This window comes from Anopheles gambiae, chromosome 2, assembly GCF_943734735.2.
Source record: "Anopheles gambiae chromosome 2, idAnoGambNW_F1_1, whole genome shotgun sequence".
NCBI classification, from domain to species: Eukaryota; Metazoa; Arthropoda; class Insecta; order Diptera; family Culicidae; genus Anopheles; species Anopheles gambiae.
This window is the reverse complement of record NC_064601.1, coordinates 31,136,591-31,157,338: the sequence shown is the minus strand read 5'-3', so window position 1 is coordinate 31,157,338 and position 20,748 is coordinate 31,136,591. Positions and strand designations below refer to the sequence as shown.

Sequence of the window (20,748 nt, the reverse complement as noted above, 5' to 3'; positions counted from 1 at the left end):
TCCAACTCATTACCCTGCCGGGGCCGTTCTGCAGCTAAGCAATTTTGCTCCTTCCGTCCCAGTCTGGCCCACGGTTTTTACCGCATTTGACCCACATTGCATGGGATGCATAATCCTGAACGTGCATGCATGCGTGTATATACTCACACACATACACATCCACACACCCACATCTTGCAGAGCACTGTCTGGGATTGGCAGTTGCGTACGGGGTTTTGGTGCTACGTTTCGATCCACATTCGACCAACTGAGGATATGAGGGTATCGTGGAGAGGTGCCGGGCAACGCTATGCCCTGCTCACCCATGGAACCCGCCGCCGGGTGCAAATCCATCGTGGCCCTTGTACGTTCGAGGGGTACAAGGTGTCGCTTTGCGCAATACTAAACCAGTGTAAGTGCGTGCCCCATGAACAAATTGAGTGCAGAGATCGACGAGTACGAGTAAGCAGAACCGGCCACAACCTTCAGTTGATTGAGGATCAAATTCATCCTCTTTTTGTATACATAAAATGTACTTCATTTTGGGGATCAATGCGACGCCTTCATGCAACGCAGCATATGCTACGACGAAATACTACCATCAATGTGGGTTCTCTCTACGAACCAAAGCGCCATCTGTCGTCGACTAGCGGTTTGTGGTATGTTTTAGTTGCATGAAACGGTTGATAAAAGAAGCAAAGAAAAACACAAGCAACTGATCGCAGCCTACCCTGCACCGTGCTGAAAGTGAGAGTGAGAACCCACACATGGTTTGTTTTGCCTTTCCTCGGCAACATTAACAACAACCCTACTCCGCACCCGTCTACTATCCGCGATCACTATCGCTTGGTGGTAGCGTCGTCGTGCGTTTTGCTTGTTTTTTTTTCTGTAACAGGGCAGTTGTAGCTGGGGCAGTGTACATTACGATCTTACTACAGGCGTTCCAGGGTGCGTCCGTGGTAATGATGCCGCCAAACCACCGACATTAAGTAGACAGAGAGAGAGAGGGAGAGAAATAAAGAGAGCGAGCGAATCACAGAGGGAGCATGTGATCGCAAGGAGGTGGAAGGAAAAAAACGGACCAGCGGCGTGGCAAGAAAACAGGCCTTCGGTATAAGATGCCGGTGCAGCACGCTCGGAACGGTTATTTGCTAGCAGATCGTTGTCTGGAACGGTTTGCAAGTAACCTCGTACCGATTTTTGTACGCCCTCCCACCCGTGGGCAATAGTGCGTGTGAAGGGAAGAAAGAAAACTTCGTTTGGTTCGTGGTGAGCTTAGTGAAGGAGAAAGTGAACAAACGTTCGATAGCGGGTGAAAAAGAGTGCATTTTGTGTGGCATAGAACAGAACGGCGGAAATCAGTTTTGTGTTTTGCTTTTGCTGACGCAGTGAAAGCATTTGCGGGGAGAAACGATATAGTTCGTGTGCAGTTACAGTTTACACTCGTCTACAGGATGAAATATACGCTAGCTTTGGTAGGTTTTTAGTATATGTTCAAGTGTATATTACAACTTTAGGGTCTTATTGGTATGTTGATAGGGTCGTAATGAACGAAAAAAAAAATTCTTTTCAAGCCATTGCCCATTCAAAGTGCATGTGGTAAAGGGCATCAGGTCAGAGTGCAAATGGAGGACACCCGCAGAGCAAGTTAACCCTTCGTCAAACCTCACGCTACTGTAACGCCTTCCATTCCAAGATCCTTGTGCCGGTTTCGCGTATGCACCCATACAGCAAGGCAAGGGTGACCCACCCCTGTCGTAAAGGGTACCGTGTACCACCTTTCTTGTTCCACTGTTCCAATTCCATCTCAATGACATCACACATTTGATCACTCTTGATCACTGTCAGCCAACCGTGGGCACTGGCAAAAGGCAAAGGACGGCTGGCCATTACTTTACACTTCAATACGTCTTTTTTTTTTATTCGCCCTACCCAACCCAAATCCCTTTACACCGGGTCGGTTGGGTGGTCAGTTTGAGAACCATTTGATCCATCGTACTCGTACCAGCACCGATCCATCTACCACCAGCTTGCCGATGCGAACGGGGTGCTGCCGGTACACCTTTCTAGACGCCGACCGTCCACGGCGGCCTTTCGTTTCCCTTCCACTTCCACTGCCATTCCGGGCCTGCGGGATGGAGCCTGCGAAACCAGATCCTAGACGCTTGGGCCGAACCGCCGAAGGCCTTGAGCAACCGGGGAGAGAATGTTGCCCAACGTGGCGCTTACACAGCGTGGCTGCTCAGGAGGAAAGTTGTTCGGACTGATAAAAGCCCGACCGTACAGCTCTACTCAAACAACTGTTCCATTTATTGACTTCCTCATTCTTGGGACGGTCGGTGGAGTTAATGAAAAAAAAAACCCAAGAAGTTGTATTTTGCATTCTTTTTTTGTAAATTTTTATTGACTCTTTCTTGACATCATTCAAGGTTCGCACTGGCGTGATCTTTAAAAGACGGCTGTCTTGCAAAAGGTCGCACGTGGCTCCAAGGCACGGGCTGTCGGAAAGGGTACTGCAGCAGCAGGACCAGAAGCCCTGGAGTTATGATTTCATAAACAAACCCGATTGCCCGTTCTGCGCGATTGCTTAAAGCTGTGGCTAGCACCACCATCACCACCACCACAACGAACACTCTGCAGCCAGGCTGCGCGTAGACGACGAACTTATGCTATCGTTCGCATGCTCGATTGCGCGGGATCCGGTTCATTGGTTGATGTGGGGCCGGCCCTATCAGGTTATTGGTGCACTTTTGTTGTGCCGTTCTGCCGTTGGGTTTGTTTCGCTGGCCACGCCATACATACGCTCCTTGCGTAATAATCGAAGCTGCAAGGAAATGCAAGGTTCGCTTGGTTTCGGCGGGTGGGGCCGGTTTGCACTGAGTGCCGGGTTGTGTTTAAATGATCTTGCGCTTTTTTTGTTTTTCTTCGTAAAATGGCTCCTTCTCATGCACGGGCGAGCTTTAACGGGTTCGAATTATGCAAGGCTATTTTAAAGGATGCAAAATTTTATGAGCATCACGGTGCACATTGCTGGGTGAATGCATTTCCACGATCGTGTGTATTGATTGTGTAAGCGATGAGCAGCTCTCAACACGTTTCTTAAAACATGTCAGCGAAGAAGCGAAACATCGTTTCGAAAGCGATTGTTTTTTTTTGCTTCTTTTGATGGAATCTTAACAATTTGCGTAAAATAGTCAGCTTATATTTAACACACATCTGACTCTCGCTACAAATAAATCGTTCAACTAATGTCTGTAGCCTTCACATTCACCTGTTTCGTTCCCGCACGCGCTACGGTATCAACCCCATCTTGTCTTGTTGTGGACGCCTTTCCATCATCCTCCAACTAATCCAACCGAGCGGAAAACGGTGCATCAGCAAGTAATTCGACAAACGGCTTCACGGCTCATACCACGCACCGTCTGGTCCGGCATTCACGCTTTTAGACGGTGTAGAATTTGCAACAAGGAATTCCAATCAATCGGCGATCGATTGACATGGTCGTTACGATCACTACGTTTCAAACACACACACACACACACACACACACACACACACATGGCATACGTAGACCGTAATCGAGCCTAAATATCACCCTAGCTCACTTCCTCTCACTGCACTGCTGCCAATTCCATCAATTAGGCCGGATACTTCGGTAGGCCGGCCTTACCTGAAACAGCAAAAACCAATACCATCTGATTATCGTTTCCCCGCATCGATTTTGTGTGCTGCCACACACAAGCCAAGAAATCGAGAAAAGCGATCGCTTATTTTACGCCTAAATGGCGACCACAGTTCCGCACCGCGCAGCGTATACGATCAAAACAGTAGACTTCAATGCTGCGCGCTAATTAAAAGACACGAACCTGCTGCACGAGGAAATTAGCTGCGCGCGGAAACAAAAGAAAAACCACACAGTCCATGGGGTGTGAGTGTGTGTGTGTGTGTGTGTGTGTGGGTATAATAAGATACAAAACGTGTGTGTTTCGTGTACCAGCAGGGCCCCAATAGTTAATCGATCCCGTGTAAGCGTTGCGCAATCATCCTTTCTTCATGGCGGCAGTATGTTCCGCCACCGAAGATAAATGACTTTCGGAAGCGAAAACAAAACGAGTTTTTGCCCTAGGTCGGGATAAACTGATCGAACTTTTCTTTGCATTTCGTTTTGGGATGTATGCTCTTTTTTTGGTCGGAGAAACATAAACGAAAGCAAACCATAAGTAAATCAAATCGATCGAACGATCTGATGAGCGAAAGAGCGCTTTTATAGGAAAAAAGGTACAACGCGTGCATACCGACATTGAAGTTGTTAGAGTTTTCGTTGCTCGTTTGCTTATCTTTACCCATATCCCTTGCAGCGAAAGTAACTTAATTTTAAAAGGCGATGGGATATTGAACACATTCCAAAAAGCTTATGTTGCTTTCCTTCCATTCCTTGGAGAATTTATTCAATGCTCCTGCAACAAAACCTCCACTGAAGCAGTCCAATGGAGTAGTAGCGTTAAGTTCTTCGTCACACATCCTACGCCACACACATTCCTGGGACCGCAGCGCCGGGGCGCGAGATACAGCGCCAAAGTGGTTTATGCAACACGTTGCTACAATCTGTCGAACCGTGACTGCCATCGTAAATGCACGCCAGGTGAAAGGGAATTTCTTTACGCGAGACCACTTAAGCGTTCTCGCTGTCTGAATGGCAAGCAGGACTACTGTAGGGAATATGGGAGGACGCATGCTGGAACAAGCAAGCGTAATTTTGAGGGTTTACAAAAGTTGTAAGAACATGTGGATTGTTTATCGCATCCGATGCTAATGTAATGTTATTATTCTTTAAAGAAGCTGCTCACGATTTGTAGTACCGTTTGCTCAGTTCTCATCACAAGTTAGAGCAAATCTCATAGATTGTAGGCCGAATAATAGGGCTCACACAAATCATGTCCAACTTTTCACTTTCATTTTCGCATTTTTGTTTAAAAAAAAAGGAACCCCGTCTTAACCCGTCCTCACGCCTGGTGTTGCATTTGTAAACAATAAGTAACAATTTGAATGACAATAGCACGCCGGGCGACCGTATCGAAACCGAAAGCCGGTTTAATCTCGCTGCTAGCCAGGAGGGGTTTACACGTTTTCTTTCTTAGGCGCCGTGTTTTGTCGGGCGAAAAGTGTCGCCGTGTTGCCTTGTCGAATGCCCTCGAAACGCGCCGCCTTTGGCACCTTCAAATGAGATGCAAATTGTATCGAATCGATGTAAAACGGGAAGGAGGGTTTTGCATCACCCTCGGCCCCACGAAGAGACATCCATCTTCCGCTGTGGATTATAGACGAAAAGCAAAAGTAAGTAAAAAACGAAGCATGACAGGGGAAAGCTGCAATTGCAGTGCCTCCCGCTCCCTACCCAGGCTCCGTCCTGCGAGACGAATGATGAATACCAAAAAGGAAAAAACAAATTCCCGCGCCCCAAATCAATTCATTGCAAATCCGTACCGTGAGTGGCGTGTCCCGTCCATGCATGCATGCAAAAGCAACTCCCATCCCCTGCTCTGCCGGGGGATCGGGGAACTTTTTGACCCCCACCCCCCCCCCCCCCCCCCACCCCTCCCGTTCTGTGCCAGGGCCCGATGGCGCCCGGTTGTGCATGTTTGATTAGTGAACTTTCCAATTAGCCCGTAACCAATTGGAAAAAAAACCTGATCAGACTATAGGAAGAAATATAGCCAAACAGTCCATTGCCCCTGACGTGTGTCCTGCCACAGGTTAGGTTAGGGTGCCTTTGGGGGTGGCGTATTAAATGAACCGCTTTCCTTAAGCCCTGCGTGACAGTCTGCCATCGATGTGTCATTGTTTCGTGACATTATGGGTTTTTTTTTGTTGCTGCTGTGATTATTAACATAAGTCGCAGATCGAGACAGTGCGATTGGCTACGATCGAAAGTGCATGAAAGGCAAGGAGTAAATGTAGGTGATTATACGAAACAGTTGTATCCAATGGCAAGCAATAGTGCATTGGAAGGAAGTTATTTACTTTTCCTTACTAATAATATCCCTTATGCAAATTGTTAAGAATCCATAAATTATGTCATGCAATAGTTACATTGTACCATTTAAAACTCTCCTATTGCTTCAATCTAAAGAACAAACGCTATCTAACCCCTTCTAATCATTCTCCCAATCCGAATCTCGAGCCTCAAACGCTCTTCGGCAGGTGTTTTAAAGTGATGGTCATTTTTCAACCCCATCAAATATCCCCTTAATGACCATTCCTGGCAATCGTAAAGTTCAGCGTGCCATTCTTTTGTGACCAAAACATCGTTAAGCTTTTGCTGCCCACCACCTTTTCCACTGACGAAAGGTCAAAACTCCCCGTTAGCTGTCAGAATAAAACTCACCCAGCGAGCGAGCATTCCAGCCAGCCATCATTGGATTGCAAGATGATGTGGATGGAGTGCAAGATCTGATTGGCGAGTGGGGCTGATCGCAAAAGTCAACACCATTAACAAAACAGGGAAACATAGAACTTACCGCCCCAACAGGCGCGCTCTAAGCAGCTGGACGGATCTAAGCTTTCGACAACCTTTTACCAACCGTTTTAAGATGGCACGATAAGTGATCACAAGCTGGACGGCTCTTTGCCTTCCCCTTTTCTCTAGATCTACATCAACATGGTACGATCACGATCGATCGCATAAAGCGAAGCACCCCCGCAAAAGCACCCCACAAAACGGTTTATTACGACATAAATGTTGCAGCGACTCTTTTTTTTTCTTCTACACAATGACCATGCTGACGATGATTGCATATCATGTGCTCGTGTGCTCCAGTTATCGATTTCCATCATTGCCCAAATTGCCCACTATCTGTCGGGGAGCCGATTACCGAAACCGGCCATATAAGAGCAGCTGGGAAACTGTGCGCTAACGCGTGTCCAGTCCCCGGGTGATCGAGTTGACCAACTGACCTCCCCCTCCCCCTCCCCCACCCGGTTGGTTTTCTTTATTGCTGCATGTGTTTTTATTTTGTTTTCTTTATTTGCTTGCCCGCGAATGCAATGCGGATGCGGAAACTGTTCGCATGACGCGCGGCTTGTCAATCGATCAGCTTCATTTTTTTTATAAGCAGCACAACACATGTTGTTGAGTTGAGCTATTTTAGAAGGGTGCCATGCGACTGACCTTGCGAATAGTAATTGGGCGTTGTAAAATGGACACTCGCCACTTTGATGATTATGACTTTTGTGTGAAGGGCATACCTCAATGGGGGACCTCGTTTTTTTTCTGTCGATCCGACCGATCCTACCAACCAGGGCGGGGAAATTCCATGCAAAGAACGCCTTGTCTGTTGTTCCGTTCCCCGGTCGCGCGCGGTTGCATGATAGAAAATGCTGGAAGATTGTTTTTTAACCCATTTTTGCATCCGGGAGACAGTCGTCCAACGGTGCTTAAGCTTAACAGGAGGCACCAGCTGTTTCCTACCAGCCAGCGAATCACACCATTAATCATAAAGAGTCGTTCAAGATAGCATCAAGCATCAAGAGAAGCCTTTAGTAGTAATAACACAAAAAAGCCACACTTAAGAAGACAAGGGAAAGAACACACCCGGAACTTCGAACGATCTGCACTTAACCGTCAGGCTGGGGTGAAGGACACGAACTGTTTCCATGCAAAACAGTCAAGTTTACGGTGCGAGCTTTACGGTCACTCGCAACCAGAAAAGAAAGGCGGCCCGGTGGGCCCTCCCCGCAGAAGGAGAAGTCAATGGACCCGGGTGGACAAATACCGGCGGTCAACGATACCGAACCGAACCGATTTAATTGCGTTCCGAAAACCGGCTATTATTGCCCCAGAGCACGGTTACCCCGGATTGCGGCACTGGGCAAGTTGCCGGACGATCCCGCTAGACCAGCTGCAGCTGTTCCAGTGCAATTAAACTGGTACCATCGGGCGGCACACCACAGCCAGTTTTCACTTTCACTTCGATCTGCAACATCATCTACCGCCACCGCCGCCGCCGCCAGTGTATATCACGCACGCCAGGGTCCGGGTATCGGGAATCGATCTTCCAACGGCTTCCCAGTGCGGTGAGACAGCCGGTCCCGGGACAGGTTATGGAAATTGTTGCTTCCTCTGAATTATTGGATTATAAGCATGGGGTGTTATCCGTTTTATGAGCGTGTTTTTTTAGTGGATAATTAGTCTTTCTTATCGGGCAGTGCCAGATAGTACACTAATTAGCTAGAAACACCGTTACAAAATGACCTCTTCAAACCCCGCGGTGTGCGATCAGCCCAGTAATTGACGGACATTAGAGCCATTAAACGCTTCCTCTAAACTTTCTCACTCTCTGCCGCCCCTCCCGCAACAGGCCCTGCGCACGTACACTTTCCAAGCATTGCGCACAATCTGCACATTGCGCACCGAAAACGTTCCCTTTGGCGTACGGTCACGGTGTGCGACGCGAACGAAAAGTGAATGCACTTTCTCCGATGACAATCGATTCCTGAAACTGACGTGATTTGAACCCATTTTCCCAACACCCTCACCCCCCACCCCCATACCGACCCTCCTTACGCTAACACACCCTTTCGTTTCGTGTTTCGTTCTCTCGCTCCTGCAGCTTCCCCTGGCGGGACTCATCACCCTAGCGACAGCCCAGTACGGTCCGGCCCCGCCGAGGCTGAACATCCCCGGCGCCATCCCGCTGCCGCCGATACGCGAGGAGCGGCTGCTCCCGCAGCAGTCACCGCAAGTAATACGCGTGCGGCGTCCGGGCGCGGTGCGCATCGCCGCCCCGAACGCCATCCACCACCAACTGCCGTCCGCCCTTCCCAAATTCCACGACATCCCGAGCACGGTCGAGCACAAGCCGGTGACCGAGGAGCCGGAGGACGACTTCCGACCCGCCTTCATCCCGCAGCTCCAACAACCCCACCACCACCATCCCTCGCCCGCGACCCTTGCCTCTCCGGCGGCGCCGTCCCCGGCCGCCTCCCCGGCCCTGCAGTTCCCGATCCCGGCGGACGAGCAGCCGAGCGAGCGCGACCGCGAACTACAGCAAAATGTTCTCTCTCGCTTCAATGCACAGGAAAACCGGCCGGCACCGATCCAGCGCGCCCAGATCCCGGAGCGCTTCTTCGCCACCGACAAGGAACCGGCTCGGTTCCCGGCCGAGCGGCCCCAGCCGCAGCAGCAGCAGCAGCAACCCACCCCGAAGCAGTACCGACCGGCACCGCAGCAGATTGCCCGCCCGGCACCGATCGCAGCGCCGCAGCAGTCGTTCCGCCAGCAGCAGCACTTCCAGGACGAGGACCGCCGGCCCGCCCCGCACCAGCAGGCGGCCCGCCCGCACACGCAGCAGGACCAGGACCGGCAGCGCAAGCCGGTCGCGCAGATCCTGCGCAAGTGGCGCGAGGAGCACGAGGACGGTTCGATTACCTGGGGCTTCGAGAACGATGACGGCTCGTTCAAGGAGGAAACGATCGGCATCGACTGCGTTACCCGGTAAGTAACTGAGTGACTGACTGATGGTAAGCAACGGTGCACTAACGCTCTTCCGTTTTGCAGTGGCCGCTACGGATACGTCGACCCGGACGGCGAGAAGCGTGAGTACACGTACGAAACCGGCATCCAGTGCGACCCGAACCAGCGGGACGAGGACGACGAGGACAACCTGGAGGTGGACTATCAGGAGAACAAGGCCGTCCTGCCGAACGGTGTGCGGCTCGATCTGAACAATATGGGCAAGAAGCAGTCCAAGCGACCGGGTGGCCAGCAGCAGCAGCAGCAGCAGCAGCAGTACTATCGTAACTAGAGTTAAGCGCGACCATGCTGTGACCGGTCACACCACATCCTCAAACCCCTTTTCTTTGGTGTAATCGAGCGTGCGATAATAAAACTAAAATTCGAATGTAGGAAAAGTCGTATTTATTATAATCAGCGCTTGCGTTTGTCGCTTGCAAAGGGGGAACACTCTCTTACATGCAGTTCGTTTGCTTTTCTAAGATTAAATTCAATCAAAGGGAGCACACACACACACTCAAATCTGAAGAGGCGACACATGAAATAAAGTTTTCCATTTCAGTGTGTGCGATGGAAAATCATTCACTTAAAATGTAAAACTACACACTGCGTTTTAGCACTTCTCCAGATTTCTACACAAAAAAGCAATAGTCCCTCCTTCCTTTAAAAAAAAACCTGTGCTCGTTTGTGGCAGATTTGGTTCTCTGGTCGTTCTGCAGCTCAAAGGGAAGAATAATCCTTTCACGCGTACACATTTCGCACGTGCACATGCTGCCCTAGTATGGTCGCTGGCGTCGCGGTGGTGGGACCCGGTTCGGTGGCGTTATGTTAATGTCCATGAAGTCTCCGATCGTAAACTTGGCCTGGGCGAGGGTTTTCGAGTCGTCCGCCCCCTTCTGGCCGGAGCAGGTGACACCGATCTCGCGCATTCGGTACATCGAGCCACGTTCCGGGTAAACGATGGCAAAGTCGAAGTACGTGCCCTTGCGCCGCGTCTCCGGGTTTACGTCCCGCACCAGCGTCGTCAGTTCGCGTAACGTTGCGTCCATCCAGGTGTAGATCTGTAGCTCGTTCGAGGGCACATTGCCGTACGAGTACTCGTTGGTGGAATGATGGCGTCCGGTGGAGCAAAACACTCGCAGCAACAGTGGACAGGTCTAGGCGTGTTGGGTCGGGAAGGTGTTGCAGACGCATCAGTACTTCTGTATCCCAAAGGTTACTTCTACTAGCTAGTTTACTAAAGAATTACACCTACCTTTTCCCGGTCGACCGATTTTATCGGCTGCTGTTTTTCTTCCACTATCATCGATTCTAAACCGGCCATGATGTTTGCGCACTTTTTATGTGATGGAAATACACGCCGATGTACGAAAACGAAGCAACGAAGACGTGGAAGTTATCGCACAGGCAAATATCTTCTGGCGAGCGGTACTTTTATCACGACGGCGTAAGTTCCAAGCACGCTTTTCGGCAGCAGTCGACTGATGTTGGCTTTAGTTTACAAATTTACAAAACAAAAGTGGAGAAGATACCGCAAAAGAGACCAATGGGCAAATGTCAAACATTCAGAGGGAAGCCACCGAACGAGGTAGCTGCAACCAAGATGGCCGACACTCCAGTAACCTTGTGATATTCGACGGCCGAGCAACATTTGAAATGCGTTTAACGGACTCTGCTTTATTTAGATATTTTAATTTGCACAGCATGCGCATAATATGAGATTGCATAAAAAATATAATAATACGATAAGCACAAATTCGCTTTACTCTTGATTAGTAATATGAAAGGGGTCTGCCACCGCTGTTGTTGCAAACGCTCTACTGCTTCAGCACCGCCTTCAGCTCGTTCAGCAGCATCGATCCGACGACCAACTTTTCGCAGTTCACGGTCAATGAGTATGCATTTTTTCCGTCGGACGTGCTGGTTCGCTCCAGCACAACGAGCACCAAACTTTTGGAGCTCATCGTTTGTCCGGCGAAAAGCATTCGCTTGCCGGAATCGTCCTTCCCATCATCGACTGGTACGCACGCCACATTGCTCGCCTCAAACACGGTCCGATGCAAACTCTTATCGTCCGGGGAAAGTGCATCACTGAGCTGCAGTGTGCAGGAATGTTCCGTCATGCCACGAAGCTTGCCCCGCTCGCTGTCGAACGTACTCTCCGCGATGGCTACCGATCGTACCATCTCGCCGACCGGAGCCTTCAGCGTTACCGTGCTCGACCCACTCGCTGAACAGATTTCCAGCCGCACGGGCTGGGTAGAATCGTTAAAGTCCACGCCCAGCATTCCCGTCACGCTCTGTCCCGGATTCAGCCGACCGATCGGGGCGAAATCGTTCACAGCCATCCCGGCCGGGAGGTTCCCTTTCTTGCCCATCTCGATGTCAACCAGCTCTACGTTGCCATGGTTCGTGAACGTCAGCTCCACCGAAACCATGCGCGACGAGTACAGATGGGGCGAGCGTACGAAACGATACTCGATTCCCAGCCCGAACCCGTTCACCTTGTTGAGCAGCTCGTGCTTTTTGATCGGTATGAAGCTCGGACCGACCAGCTCAATGCCGGTGCCAGCGCCTGCCGTGTTCGTTGCTGCCATCGGCGTAAGGAATCCTCCCAACGAGGGTGTCATCACTGGACCGATCGGCGGAATGTCGTCGAGATCGAGCAAAAGGTCCAGGTTGCTTTTACCCGGAGCATTCGTTGCGGACTTTTTCTCCCCTCCCCGGGATTTGTTGTTCGGCTTGCTAGTTTGGGGTTTGGAAGATGATTTTTTCTTGCCTCCCGAAGACGAAGCTGAAGACGTGGATGACTCATAGCTTCCGCTGCTATCACTATCGCTCTCATCCATCGAGCTTTGCTTATTGGATCGACTCGTACCGTCCACCTCGTTGTAAGCCGTTTTCGTCGGTCTATCCTCCTTCCGACGGTTGTTCTTTGCTGCTGCATCACGTGCATTGGCGACAACACCCTTCTGCACCTTTCGCGTAGCATTGTCACTCGAAGAGCCGGTATCACTGTCCTCGCTGCCACTGGTGCTACTACTTCCACTGTCGCTGCTGCTGGTACCGCTTTCGCTGCCACTAGAACCACTGCCGGAGCTTGACGAACCAGACGATGATGATCCCGATCCCGAGCCCGATCCGGAACCCGACGAAGACGAACCAGAAGCGGTCGATGCACCCTCCGTAGTGCTCGACCGGGTGCCATCCTCCGAGCCGGAGTAGAAAGATTTCGCCTTTTTCTTGCGCCGGTCAGCTTCCCCGACAGAATTTCCACTTCCAGCACGATCGTTGCCCGGCCGTCCCGGATACTCTCCTCCACCCATCGACGCCGGTGGTTCCACGTTTCTTACCGAGCTGTCGGGCGCCTCCGTTGGCCAGGCGGGCAAATCTTGATAGCCGTTCGTGGGCATATTCAGATAGTGCGACAGTGATCCCAGCTGATATTGCCGTCTGCCATGGTACATGCTTTCGAGCGTTGGAGCCGGCTTCTCGGAGAGGAAGATTTTCCTTGCCTTTGCCACCAGAATCGATCCGGCAGCATCCGACCCGTCCGGCGAGGCCAGCAGGAATGGTTTCAAGAACCGCGCCCGGTCGCGTATGTCATAGTTAGGATCGTAGCGGGCGAGATTGTGCAGATGCTGACACAGCAGGGACGTCTGCTGCGGGTTGGTGATGTGCAGCTTCACTGCCAGATTCAGTACCTGCAGCTTCACAATATCCTGCTCCTCGATGAAGCTTTTGACCGCTTTGCGCAGCACGTCGGGTGCAATCTTCGGCACCTTTTCGTTGTACTCGCCGATAAGCCACAGGATGGAGGCACGCGCCGCCGGTACCTGGATGAAATCGAGCAGCTTGGCCATCTGCGAGATGATTTCGAAATGTTCCTCCTTCTTTGTCTGCAGCAGCTTTTTGATCACGACCACACTTTCCGCCACCACGTACTCTGCAGCGGGTGAAAAATAGAATTAATCATCGATATCGAAAGAAAGGATTGAGACATTCCTTCACTTACCATCCTTGTTCGATAGTAGATGCACCAAACCGCTCAGGCACGTTTCCGTCACTTCCGAAATCGAAACCGCACACCGCCCGATAGCCTGAATCGTGGAAGCCACAAACTCTTTATCGTTGCTACTGATGTACGTTTGAAACTCGCGTAAAATCACGGAAATGTTGCTTCCCGTCGCTAGGTTCGTCAGAATTTCCAGCTTCAGCAGCTTTATATGCGTCTGGTCGCTAGTGCGCACGAAGAACGATTTGATAAACGGCTCGAAGATGGACTTCCGCTCGATCGTCATCGAGGCAATGCAGGTGAGCACGATACTCTGCACCTCCTTGTAGCTGCGCAGTAAGCGTATTAACGCTTTCGCCACTATTTCCACCTCGTTGCGTGGTGCCACATGGTGATACAACTGGGCGACGGCCATAACGACGGACGCGTTACGGCTTTGCAGCAATGGTTTCGTCTGCCGCAGTAGCATCCGATGGTCGATGTCGAGCGTGTAGGTTTTCCGAGGCGAAGCCACCGCCGCACTCTCCTTTCGTTTGCCGTCTGAAGCATCGGAATCGGACTCGTCCTCGTAGAAAGGTTTATTTTCTGCTTCCTGGTAGTCATAGTCATCCTGGACAGAAGCAAACACATATACAGCAAAATGAAAAGCCAGTCAAGAAGAGCACAAGCCACTACTTACATCAGCGTTAGGATCCAGAAACTGCGTTCGTGCGTACCGCGTCAGCATATTGATGATGAGCACCTGGCCCCACTCGTCCACGTCCGCGAGCAGATTGCACAGCTTGCGATAGTTCTTGTGGATCAGTTCGGTCCGCTCCGGGCACACCTCCTCGAACGCCATGACCGCCGAACCGACCACCAGCGTCGTACGGTCGGCCAGCAGCTTCTCAATCACCACGATCAGCTCGTCCTTCTGTTCCGGGTCGAGATGGTACAGCTTCGGAATGGCATGGGCAGCCGTTTTGCGCACGTACGGGCTCATGTCGGAGGCGGAGTCCCGGATCGCAAGCATCACGATCGGAACAATCATCGACACCCGGATGCTGGACAGCACGCGCAGTGCGCTGGCTCGGATCAGCTGATTCGGATCCTTCAACGCCCGCTGGAAGGTGGAGATGGAAAGCAGGGCCAGATCTTGCTGCTCCTCGGCGTATCGCACCAGATAAACGTACACCAGCTTCTTTACTTCGATGTTTTTCGACACCACATTCTTTACCACGGCCGGAAACAGGTCGGACGCGTCGCGGCCCTTCGCTATCATCCCGATGATTCGTTTCATCGCCTCCAGCTTCAGGCTGTCCTTGTTGCTGTCCAGCATTTGCTTCAAGTCATCGTGCCTGCACCGCAGAAAAGGGAGGTTTTGATAAGCCAGCGAAGAAAGCATATGGTGGAGCACCCCATCGCCAATGGAGCGCAACACTTACTTTTTGTAATCTGCGTGGAAGAAGCCTCCCTCGTTCGCGTATTCTGCCACCTCGGTACGCTCATTGCCGTAAGCCGTTGAGGCCAGAGCACTCACCCCGATTGCAGCCGACCCAGAGGAAAGCATTTTGGCGTTCAGCTACGGCCAACGAGCTGCCTTTAGCACGAAATAAGTTACAAAATAATGAGCCCGATCCCGTACAACTGCTATCGGAGCAGACACTTTTTTTTCATTCCCTCAGTCAAACAAATTTTGCCAACTAAACATCAACCGAGGTAGCTTGAGGAAACGTGGACGAATAGAGGGCTGCAAGAATATCTGCAAATCTTGTGTTTTAATGCTGAAGTACAAGAACGATAAATCATTTTTTTTACCTGAAATAATTAATTTGTTGCACATTTATTTCAATTAAACCTTATAATGCGCTCAATAATATTTTTTTCCGAATTTCTGTTGAAAATCTGAAAATTGTTGTATACATCTCGGCAGCAAATGTCATTCGTTCCCTACCCCGCGGGGAGATTGTTATTGTTTTGGGCATTTCCATTCACCACATTTTACCGGCTTTGCTTGTCCGCAAGTGCTCCTGCTCAACCATGTCCGATTCGGATAGTAGCGACGATGAAACAAATGCCCAATTATTGTCGGCGGTAGATACCTCATTTCTGAACGACAATCTATACAATCCAACAGCCAAGAATGAAGAGGATAATAAACCGAATAAAGAGGTTAAATCTTCGCCTGTCCCGGCTGGTGAGTAATAAGAAGCTTACGTAGAGCCCCTTCTAAACCAAAGAAACATTAGAACATTAATCATTGCTTGCATTACAGAATCTGTGCCCAAGTCAAACCGGTTTCTGCCCGAGGAGGAATCCATCTTCCACAGCGAGCTAAACGTACCGGCCGCCGTGCAGAAATTTACGGCTGAAAAGTTGTCCAGATTTATTAGCACCGTCATAGAGTTTGATGAAACCGAACGCACTCCGCAGTCATTAGTGGCTAACGGAACAACCGACGAGGTCGGAGTACGTCTTTTACCAGGGTGTGATGAAATTATTGACATCAATTTGGATCCCACTTGCCCGGCTGAGGTGAAGCTGAAAAAAGTGCCAATAGTACGTAGAGCGGTCGAGAAGGAAGCGAAACTTCCCTTGGCCGATAAAATCGCTGCCTCTGTTTGCGATCCGGGCACATTTCCGAGCGAAGTGCAGCAGTGGAAGGGTCCACGGAAGCGATCGATCGAGTTTAAGTACAAGCAGAAGCAGAATGGCACCATCGTGGAGAAGTCGGACCCGTTTGCGAATGAGTTTACTAAAGCCCGCAATGCCAACATGTGGCACGAAAGTAAAATTAAAAAGTTTAAAAAGCGTGCTTAACACGAAACCATTAAATCGTGATAAAAATCAAGGCCAAGTTAGTTTATACTTTGTTCTGGTACACTATCGTTACAAGTAGTTCCGTGAGTTAGTTGCTCTGGTCTCTAGTGGTAGCCACTGCTGCCGGCGTAGAATCAATCCGAACACTAGCATCAATCGCCCGGAGCGTATCGTTGCAGCACTTTTTATCTTACAGCAATCTACAACTTGCGAAAAGTTATCATGGCGATCACCTACATCTTCTAACTCCCGGACGTCTCCGAATGTGAATAGATCTTCGGGCTCAGTACGGCCGCATCGAGCAGCTTGACGAACGTTTCCCGCACCTCATCGACCAAGCTTTCGGCGTGCTGCAGTTGTCCGCTCTGCGATCGCCGCTTGCATTCCTGTCCAACGAACAGCGAGGGCAGCGATGTTGAACGGCCGAGCGCGGTTTGCGATTGTACTATTCGTCCGAGCTGCAGCAGGTACAGTATGCACTCATCCAGCAAGGGTGGAAACGCTTCGGCAAATCGCACGATGCAGGGTAGCACCGCGCGGAACATTTCTATACGCGTGTCGCCGGAGAGTACTGCAAAGGGATATATATATATTTTTTTAAATAAACAAATTCTGGGAAGACAAAAAGGCCTCAAAACTTACCGCCCAGTAACGTCGTGAGCGTGTTGATGCAGAGCTTCGCTATGCTCAACGATTTCGGCAGCGCGTACTGCAGGGAAAGGTGAGACGCAAGGTCGATCGCGAATATTTGCTTCTCCATCTCAGCCATGCTTAGCAGCTCCGGTATGAAATCGAGACAGATGTGCATTGACGGAATGCCTCGCACCGTCATCGCCAGCAGCTCACGCGGATAGCCCTGAAAGTGGACCAGCTTCGCTAGCGACGGTTCCGCGATGAACATCTGATGGATGAACGAGCAAATCACACCGCGAACCTCCCGAAGCGCCCACAGCCGGCCCGGTTCCGAGCAGTCGGTTTCATTCTCGAGACACGCCTCCAGTATGATCTGCACCGCAATACTTTCCTGCGTGGCAAGCAGCGCCAACTTGAGCTCTTCACGATCGTTGTCCGTTTTCACCTGATTTCCAATGTCGATCAGGGGTTTGTCAAGCATGTGGCGCGACAGCTGACTTCTCGATGCCGCCAGTATCGCTTGCAGAATGCGCAACACCACGGTAAGGGCGCTGGAGCAGCGGAAGACACGTTTATCACAACGCAGCACCTGGAGCGGATCGTACAGGATCTTTTCCTGGGTGAGTGTGAAATTTTTCGTCACATTATCCGCCGGCATGAGTGCGTTGATCGACATGACCCAAAGCCGCCGGGGGAAGATGGTGTTCAAGCGCATCCAGACCTGCCGATACAGCTCCTGCAGGAGCGATGGCACGGTCGGATTGAGTGTATGCTTGAAGTACCGTATGAAGGTAGGTGCCAGCGGCCACAGATCCGTGGGCGATTTACGCATCATCCTGCGCAGCAACTTGATCACGCGTGCCGGATTCAGCTCGATCTCTTCAAACGCTTCTACGATCGAATGCTCGCTGATGCTTCGACCGGTGGAGCTATCGCTGAACGCAATCGTCTCTTCGTCGATCCAATCATCCACCAGCGACAGATGGGGAAAGTGCGTCACCAGCAGCCGCAACAGCGGACTGAACAGGGCACTGTACTCGTGCTGATTTTTCTGCGCCTGTTGCAGCAGATACTTTATCGGCAGCTCCGACATGAACTCGTTACTATAGCTCTTCACCTGCCGGCCACTGGTGATGATTTGCGGCATGCTGCTTAACCGAACATCCTCGTAGAGCAGTAGATAGTAAAGCAGCAGCAGTTGAGGCGTAAGATTTGGTTGTCGATTCCCAGAGTCATCTACCTCCATCGGTTGCTGATGGACGTGCTCTTTTGTCGGCCGATCCACCCCCGTCTGACCGGCCGTTTTGAGCTTGCTCTGCTGTTCCTTGTTCCACAGCCCGGCAGCATTCTGGAACACTTGCGCGATCTCCTGCTCGGAAAGCGCCTTGTGCGTGTGCTGTTCCTGCAGTCCCTTTTGGTTTGGCAATATGATGGAGCTAACGTACACCTCGATCAGCGCCGGCAGCACCGGGTGCATCGGAGTGACCGAGTTGCAGATCTGTCTGTATATCCAGCTCTTAATTGGAACCTTGTGCTTGGAGAAGGCTCGCGATTTCAGCAACTGATGGATGCAATGCACCGGCAGATAGCCCGGGATGGATGCGTTCAGGTTCAGCGTTACCGGTACCTTCACAGCATGAGCTGCCACCACCTGTTCGGTAAAGATTTCCTGCGTAAAGATCAGCTTCATGCGCGTGATCGTGTTGGGGCGAAGGGAAAATTTCATTCCCAGCGTGGAGCATGCTAGCTCGCAGATGTGTGCCAGCTGGTTGCCATGGAAGTGGATGGCCATCAGGAGGAGCATTTCCCCAAACGATGCCGATACTTCGCTCACACTCTCAAAGTACGCTTCCTCCTTGATCAACCACTGTATCCATTCGATCATCTTGGCCTCGTGCGATTGATGCGTGATGAGCGACGGGCAGGCAATGAACATGCAGAGCCCCAACGACACAAACCGAATGCCGGCCGGCGTTGGCGGTGGCTTGGAGGTGATCAGCTGCATTAGTAGCTGTATTTCTTCGTCGAAAAACTTGATCCCCGATATGCCGCGCAGTGCGCAGTATAGACGTACGATGGCAGCCGCCTGCACCACCAGCTCTTCCGGTAGCGCCCCATTCACCGACTGCATGTTGATGTTCATCAGCTGCTTCAACAACTCCTCCCGCAGCTGATGCAGCACGTCGCCTTTGCGCTTTTGGCTCGTGCGTATGTACAGCGCAAAGCTGGAGCGAATGTTCTGATCGTTGCCGAGCAGCAACCCGGACACGAACGCTACCAGATTCTGGGGATCCTGCAGACTCAGCTTGATCATAAGCGAGGGCATCTTTACCGTTTCCACGCAGATCGTGCGCATCGACAGCGCTTGGCTGGGGTTCATCTCGCTCAGCTCGTACAGTGCCGCAAGTTTCACGCGACCATCGGTAGTGTCTTCATCGCTGTTCGTTATCAGCGCGGTTACCACTTCACGAAAGCAGTCCGGCATGTTGGCTACGATCCAGCACACGATCTTGGACCCGTTGCGCACATACAGCAGCGTTTCCACCACCTCTTGCAGGTTCAGCAGGGAAGGCAGCTCCGCCAGCGCAATGCAAATGATGTCGGCTATTTCCTCCAGATAGATTTCATTGTCGAAAAGCTCTGACGGGCGTATGGTGAGCTCGTTCGAGGACGATTTCTGCAGCGATGCTTGCGTGGCCAGCTCGTTGATTTGCGCCTGCAGGTAAAACAGTTCCGACAACACCACGCGAACCTTGTTTGTGCCGTCGGCTCGCTCAAACCCCATCACGATGCCATTCGGAAGGCTGTGGAACTGTGCCGAGTCCTGTGTTGTGTATCCGATCTTTTGCCTACAAACGGGAATGTGGTTAAACTTACGCATTACACGCCGACACCTCGTCGCCAACCGCTTGCGCGATAATCACACCGAAAAACGTACCTAATCTGTTGCTCCTTTTTTACATCGATTTCCAGCTCGTGGTAATTGACTTGCAACAGGGACACGATGTTGTTCACCACCTCGATGCCGACCAGCAGCGAGAGAATTTGTTTTCGTGCTTCGGCCCATCCCTTGGTGTTGTCCAGCGGCGACAACAAGCTCATACGCACCAGGCACGGTAGCAGTGGCCGTATTTCCTGCTGACTGCAGGTAGCCAGCTGGGCTATGTCTAGGTTTTGCATAGCGCTAAACGCTTTCGACGTTACCGGAGCGAAATTCATCCTTGCTACGGGGGTTTGGGACGTTTTTTTAGGAACGTCCCTTTTCCGCAGGAGTAGCAAAGTATCCGCGCAATGTAGCAGTGAGCAGAAAACAACAATAATAATAGCAACGTTGACGCGTTCGTTTGACAAACGCGTTCCCCGATGTCAAATAGTGTGCACAACGGGTGATGTGCGTACAAAAATAGGTCATAAATTTATTTAGTTTGTAAATGTCATTCAAATTGTCGGTTGCACGTAGGAGATGTTTGTATTTTTTTATGTTGTTTGTTGGAAATAAATGCAAGGTAAAAGGTATCAGAATTTTAAAAACTTAAAAGGAAATCACTAAAATTAAAGACACAAGAAATGGTAAGTTGTGAAATTACAGTTGATAAAGGTGATAAAAAAACATTGCAGACGAAACATTGAAACAAAACCAAGTAAAACTTGTGTGAATATTGATAAACACACAGGCTCTTAAACGACCCGATATGGTCCGATTCCTATTGGATCGTTGTGTCATTATTAATTCTTCTTTCTTCTTATTCTTCTTTTTCTTCTTCTTCTTCCTTCTTTCTTTCTTTCTTTCTTTCGTCTTCTTCTTCTTCTT

General features: G+C 50.7%; 5 protein-coding genes across 5 annotated transcripts; 2 read left to right on the top strand and 3 right to left on the bottom strand.

Moving 5' to 3' along the window:
- The first annotated feature begins 1,105 nt into the window (after window positions 1–1,105).
- LOC5667496 (uncharacterized) lies at window positions 1,106–9,888 on the top strand. Its single transcript, XM_001688296.3, has 3 exons — window positions 1,106–1,454; window positions 8,589–9,472; window positions 9,536–9,888. The coding sequence occupies exons 1-3, from the start codon at window positions 1,434–1,436 to the stop codon at window positions 9,780–9,782; spliced, it is 1,152 nt and encodes a 383-aa protein (XP_001688348.2). The 5' UTR covers window positions 1,106–1,433; the 3' UTR covers window positions 9,783–9,888.
- On the bottom strand, window positions 9,873–11,102 carry LOC1272917 (histone deacetylase complex subunit SAP18). Its single transcript, XM_311841.6, has 2 exons — window positions 10,746–11,102; window positions 9,873–10,647 (listed from the first exon to the last, which is right to left on the bottom strand). Exons 1-2 carry the CDS (start codon window positions 10,812–10,814, stop codon window positions 10,267–10,269), a joined length of 450 nt encoding a protein of 149 aa, XP_311841.2. The 5' UTR covers window positions 10,815–11,102; the 3' UTR covers window positions 9,873–10,266.
- A 45-nt stretch (window positions 11,103–11,147) lies between these two features.
- LOC5667500 (AP-3 complex subunit beta-2) lies at window positions 11,148–15,193 on the bottom strand. The gene is made up of 4 exons (XM_001688297.3): window positions 14,930–15,193; window positions 14,185–14,842; window positions 13,506–14,115; window positions 11,148–13,436 (listed from the first exon to the last, which is right to left on the bottom strand). The coding sequence occupies exons 1-4, from the start codon at window positions 15,052–15,054 to the stop codon at window positions 11,308–11,310; spliced, it is 3,522 nt and encodes a 1,173-aa protein (XP_001688349.2). The 5' UTR covers window positions 15,055–15,193; the 3' UTR covers window positions 11,148–11,307.
- A 256-nt stretch (window positions 15,194–15,449) lies between these two features.
- LOC1272916 (uncharacterized) lies at window positions 15,450–16,335 on the top strand. The gene is made up of 2 exons (XM_311839.5): window positions 15,450–15,681; window positions 15,760–16,335. Exons 1-2 carry the CDS (start codon window positions 15,525–15,527, stop codon window positions 16,302–16,304), a joined length of 702 nt encoding a protein of 233 aa, XP_311839.4. The 5' UTR covers window positions 15,450–15,524; the 3' UTR covers window positions 16,305–16,335.
- LOC3290728 (integrator complex subunit 2) lies at window positions 16,320–20,293 on the bottom strand. Its single transcript, XM_563061.5, has 3 exons — window positions 19,876–20,293; window positions 16,947–19,786; window positions 16,320–16,875 (listed from the first exon to the last, which is right to left on the bottom strand). Exons 1-3 carry the CDS (start codon window positions 20,154–20,156, stop codon window positions 16,547–16,549), a joined length of 3,450 nt encoding a protein of 1,149 aa, XP_563061.3. The 5' UTR covers window positions 20,157–20,293; the 3' UTR covers window positions 16,320–16,546.
- Window positions 20,294–20,748: the final 455 nt, after the last annotated feature.

What these genes read in the sequence shown, in the direction of transcription:
- LOC3290728 (XM_563061.5), bottom strand. Translation starts at nt 20,156, where the DNA reads ATGAATTTCGCTCCGGTAACGTCGAAAGCGTTTAGCGCTATGCAAAAC. An exon ending in AAAAAGGAGCAACAGATTAG is followed by an intron (nt 19,787 to 19,875) that starts GTACGTTTTTCG and finishes TCCCGTTTGTAG; the next exon opens with GCAAAAGATCGGATACACAA. An exon ending in GCTCACGACGTTACTGGGCG is followed by an intron (nt 16,876 to 16,946) that starts GTAAGTTTTGAG and finishes ATCCCTTTGCAG; the next exon opens with TACTCTCCGGCGACACGCGT.
- LOC5667496 (XM_001688296.3), top strand. Translation starts at nt 1,434, where the DNA reads ATGAAATATACGCTAGCTTTG. An exon ending in TGAAATATACGCTAGCTTTG is followed by an intron (nt 1,455 to 8,588) that starts GTAGGTTTTTAG and finishes TCGCTCCTGCAG; the next exon opens with CTTCCCCTGGCGGGACTCAT. An exon ending in GGCATCGACTGCGTTACCCG is followed by an intron (nt 9,473 to 9,535) that starts GTAAGTAACTGA and finishes TCCGTTTTGCAG; the next exon opens with TGGCCGCTACGGATACGTCG.
- LOC1272917 (XM_311841.6), bottom strand. Translation starts at nt 10,814, where the DNA reads ATGGCCGGTTTAGAATCGATGATAGTGGAAGAAAAACAGCAGCCGATA. An exon ending in AATCGGTCGACCGGGAAAAG is followed by an intron (nt 10,648 to 10,745) that starts GTAGGTGTAATT and finishes CAACACGCCTAG; the next exon opens with ACCTGTCCACTGTTGCTGCG.
- LOC1272916 (XM_311839.5), top strand. Translation starts at nt 15,525, where the DNA reads ATGTCCGATTCGGATAGTAGCGACGATGAAACAAATGCCCAATTATTG. An exon ending in ATCTTCGCCTGTCCCGGCTG is followed by an intron (nt 15,682 to 15,759) that starts GTGAGTAATAAG and finishes CTTGCATTACAG; the next exon opens with AATCTGTGCCCAAGTCAAAC.
- LOC5667500 (XM_001688297.3), bottom strand. Translation starts at nt 15,054, where the DNA reads ATGCTTTCCTCTGGGTCGGCTGCAATCGGGGTGAGTGCTCTGGCCTCA. An exon ending in TTCTGGATCCTAACGCTGAT is followed by an intron (nt 14,116 to 14,184) that starts GTAAGTAGTGGC and finishes GCTTCTGTCCAG; the next exon opens with GATGACTATGACTACCAGGA. An exon ending in TCTACTATCGAACAAGGATG is followed by an intron (nt 13,437 to 13,505) that starts GTAAGTGAAGGA and finishes CACCCGCTGCAG; the next exon opens with AGTACGTGGTGGCGGAAAGT.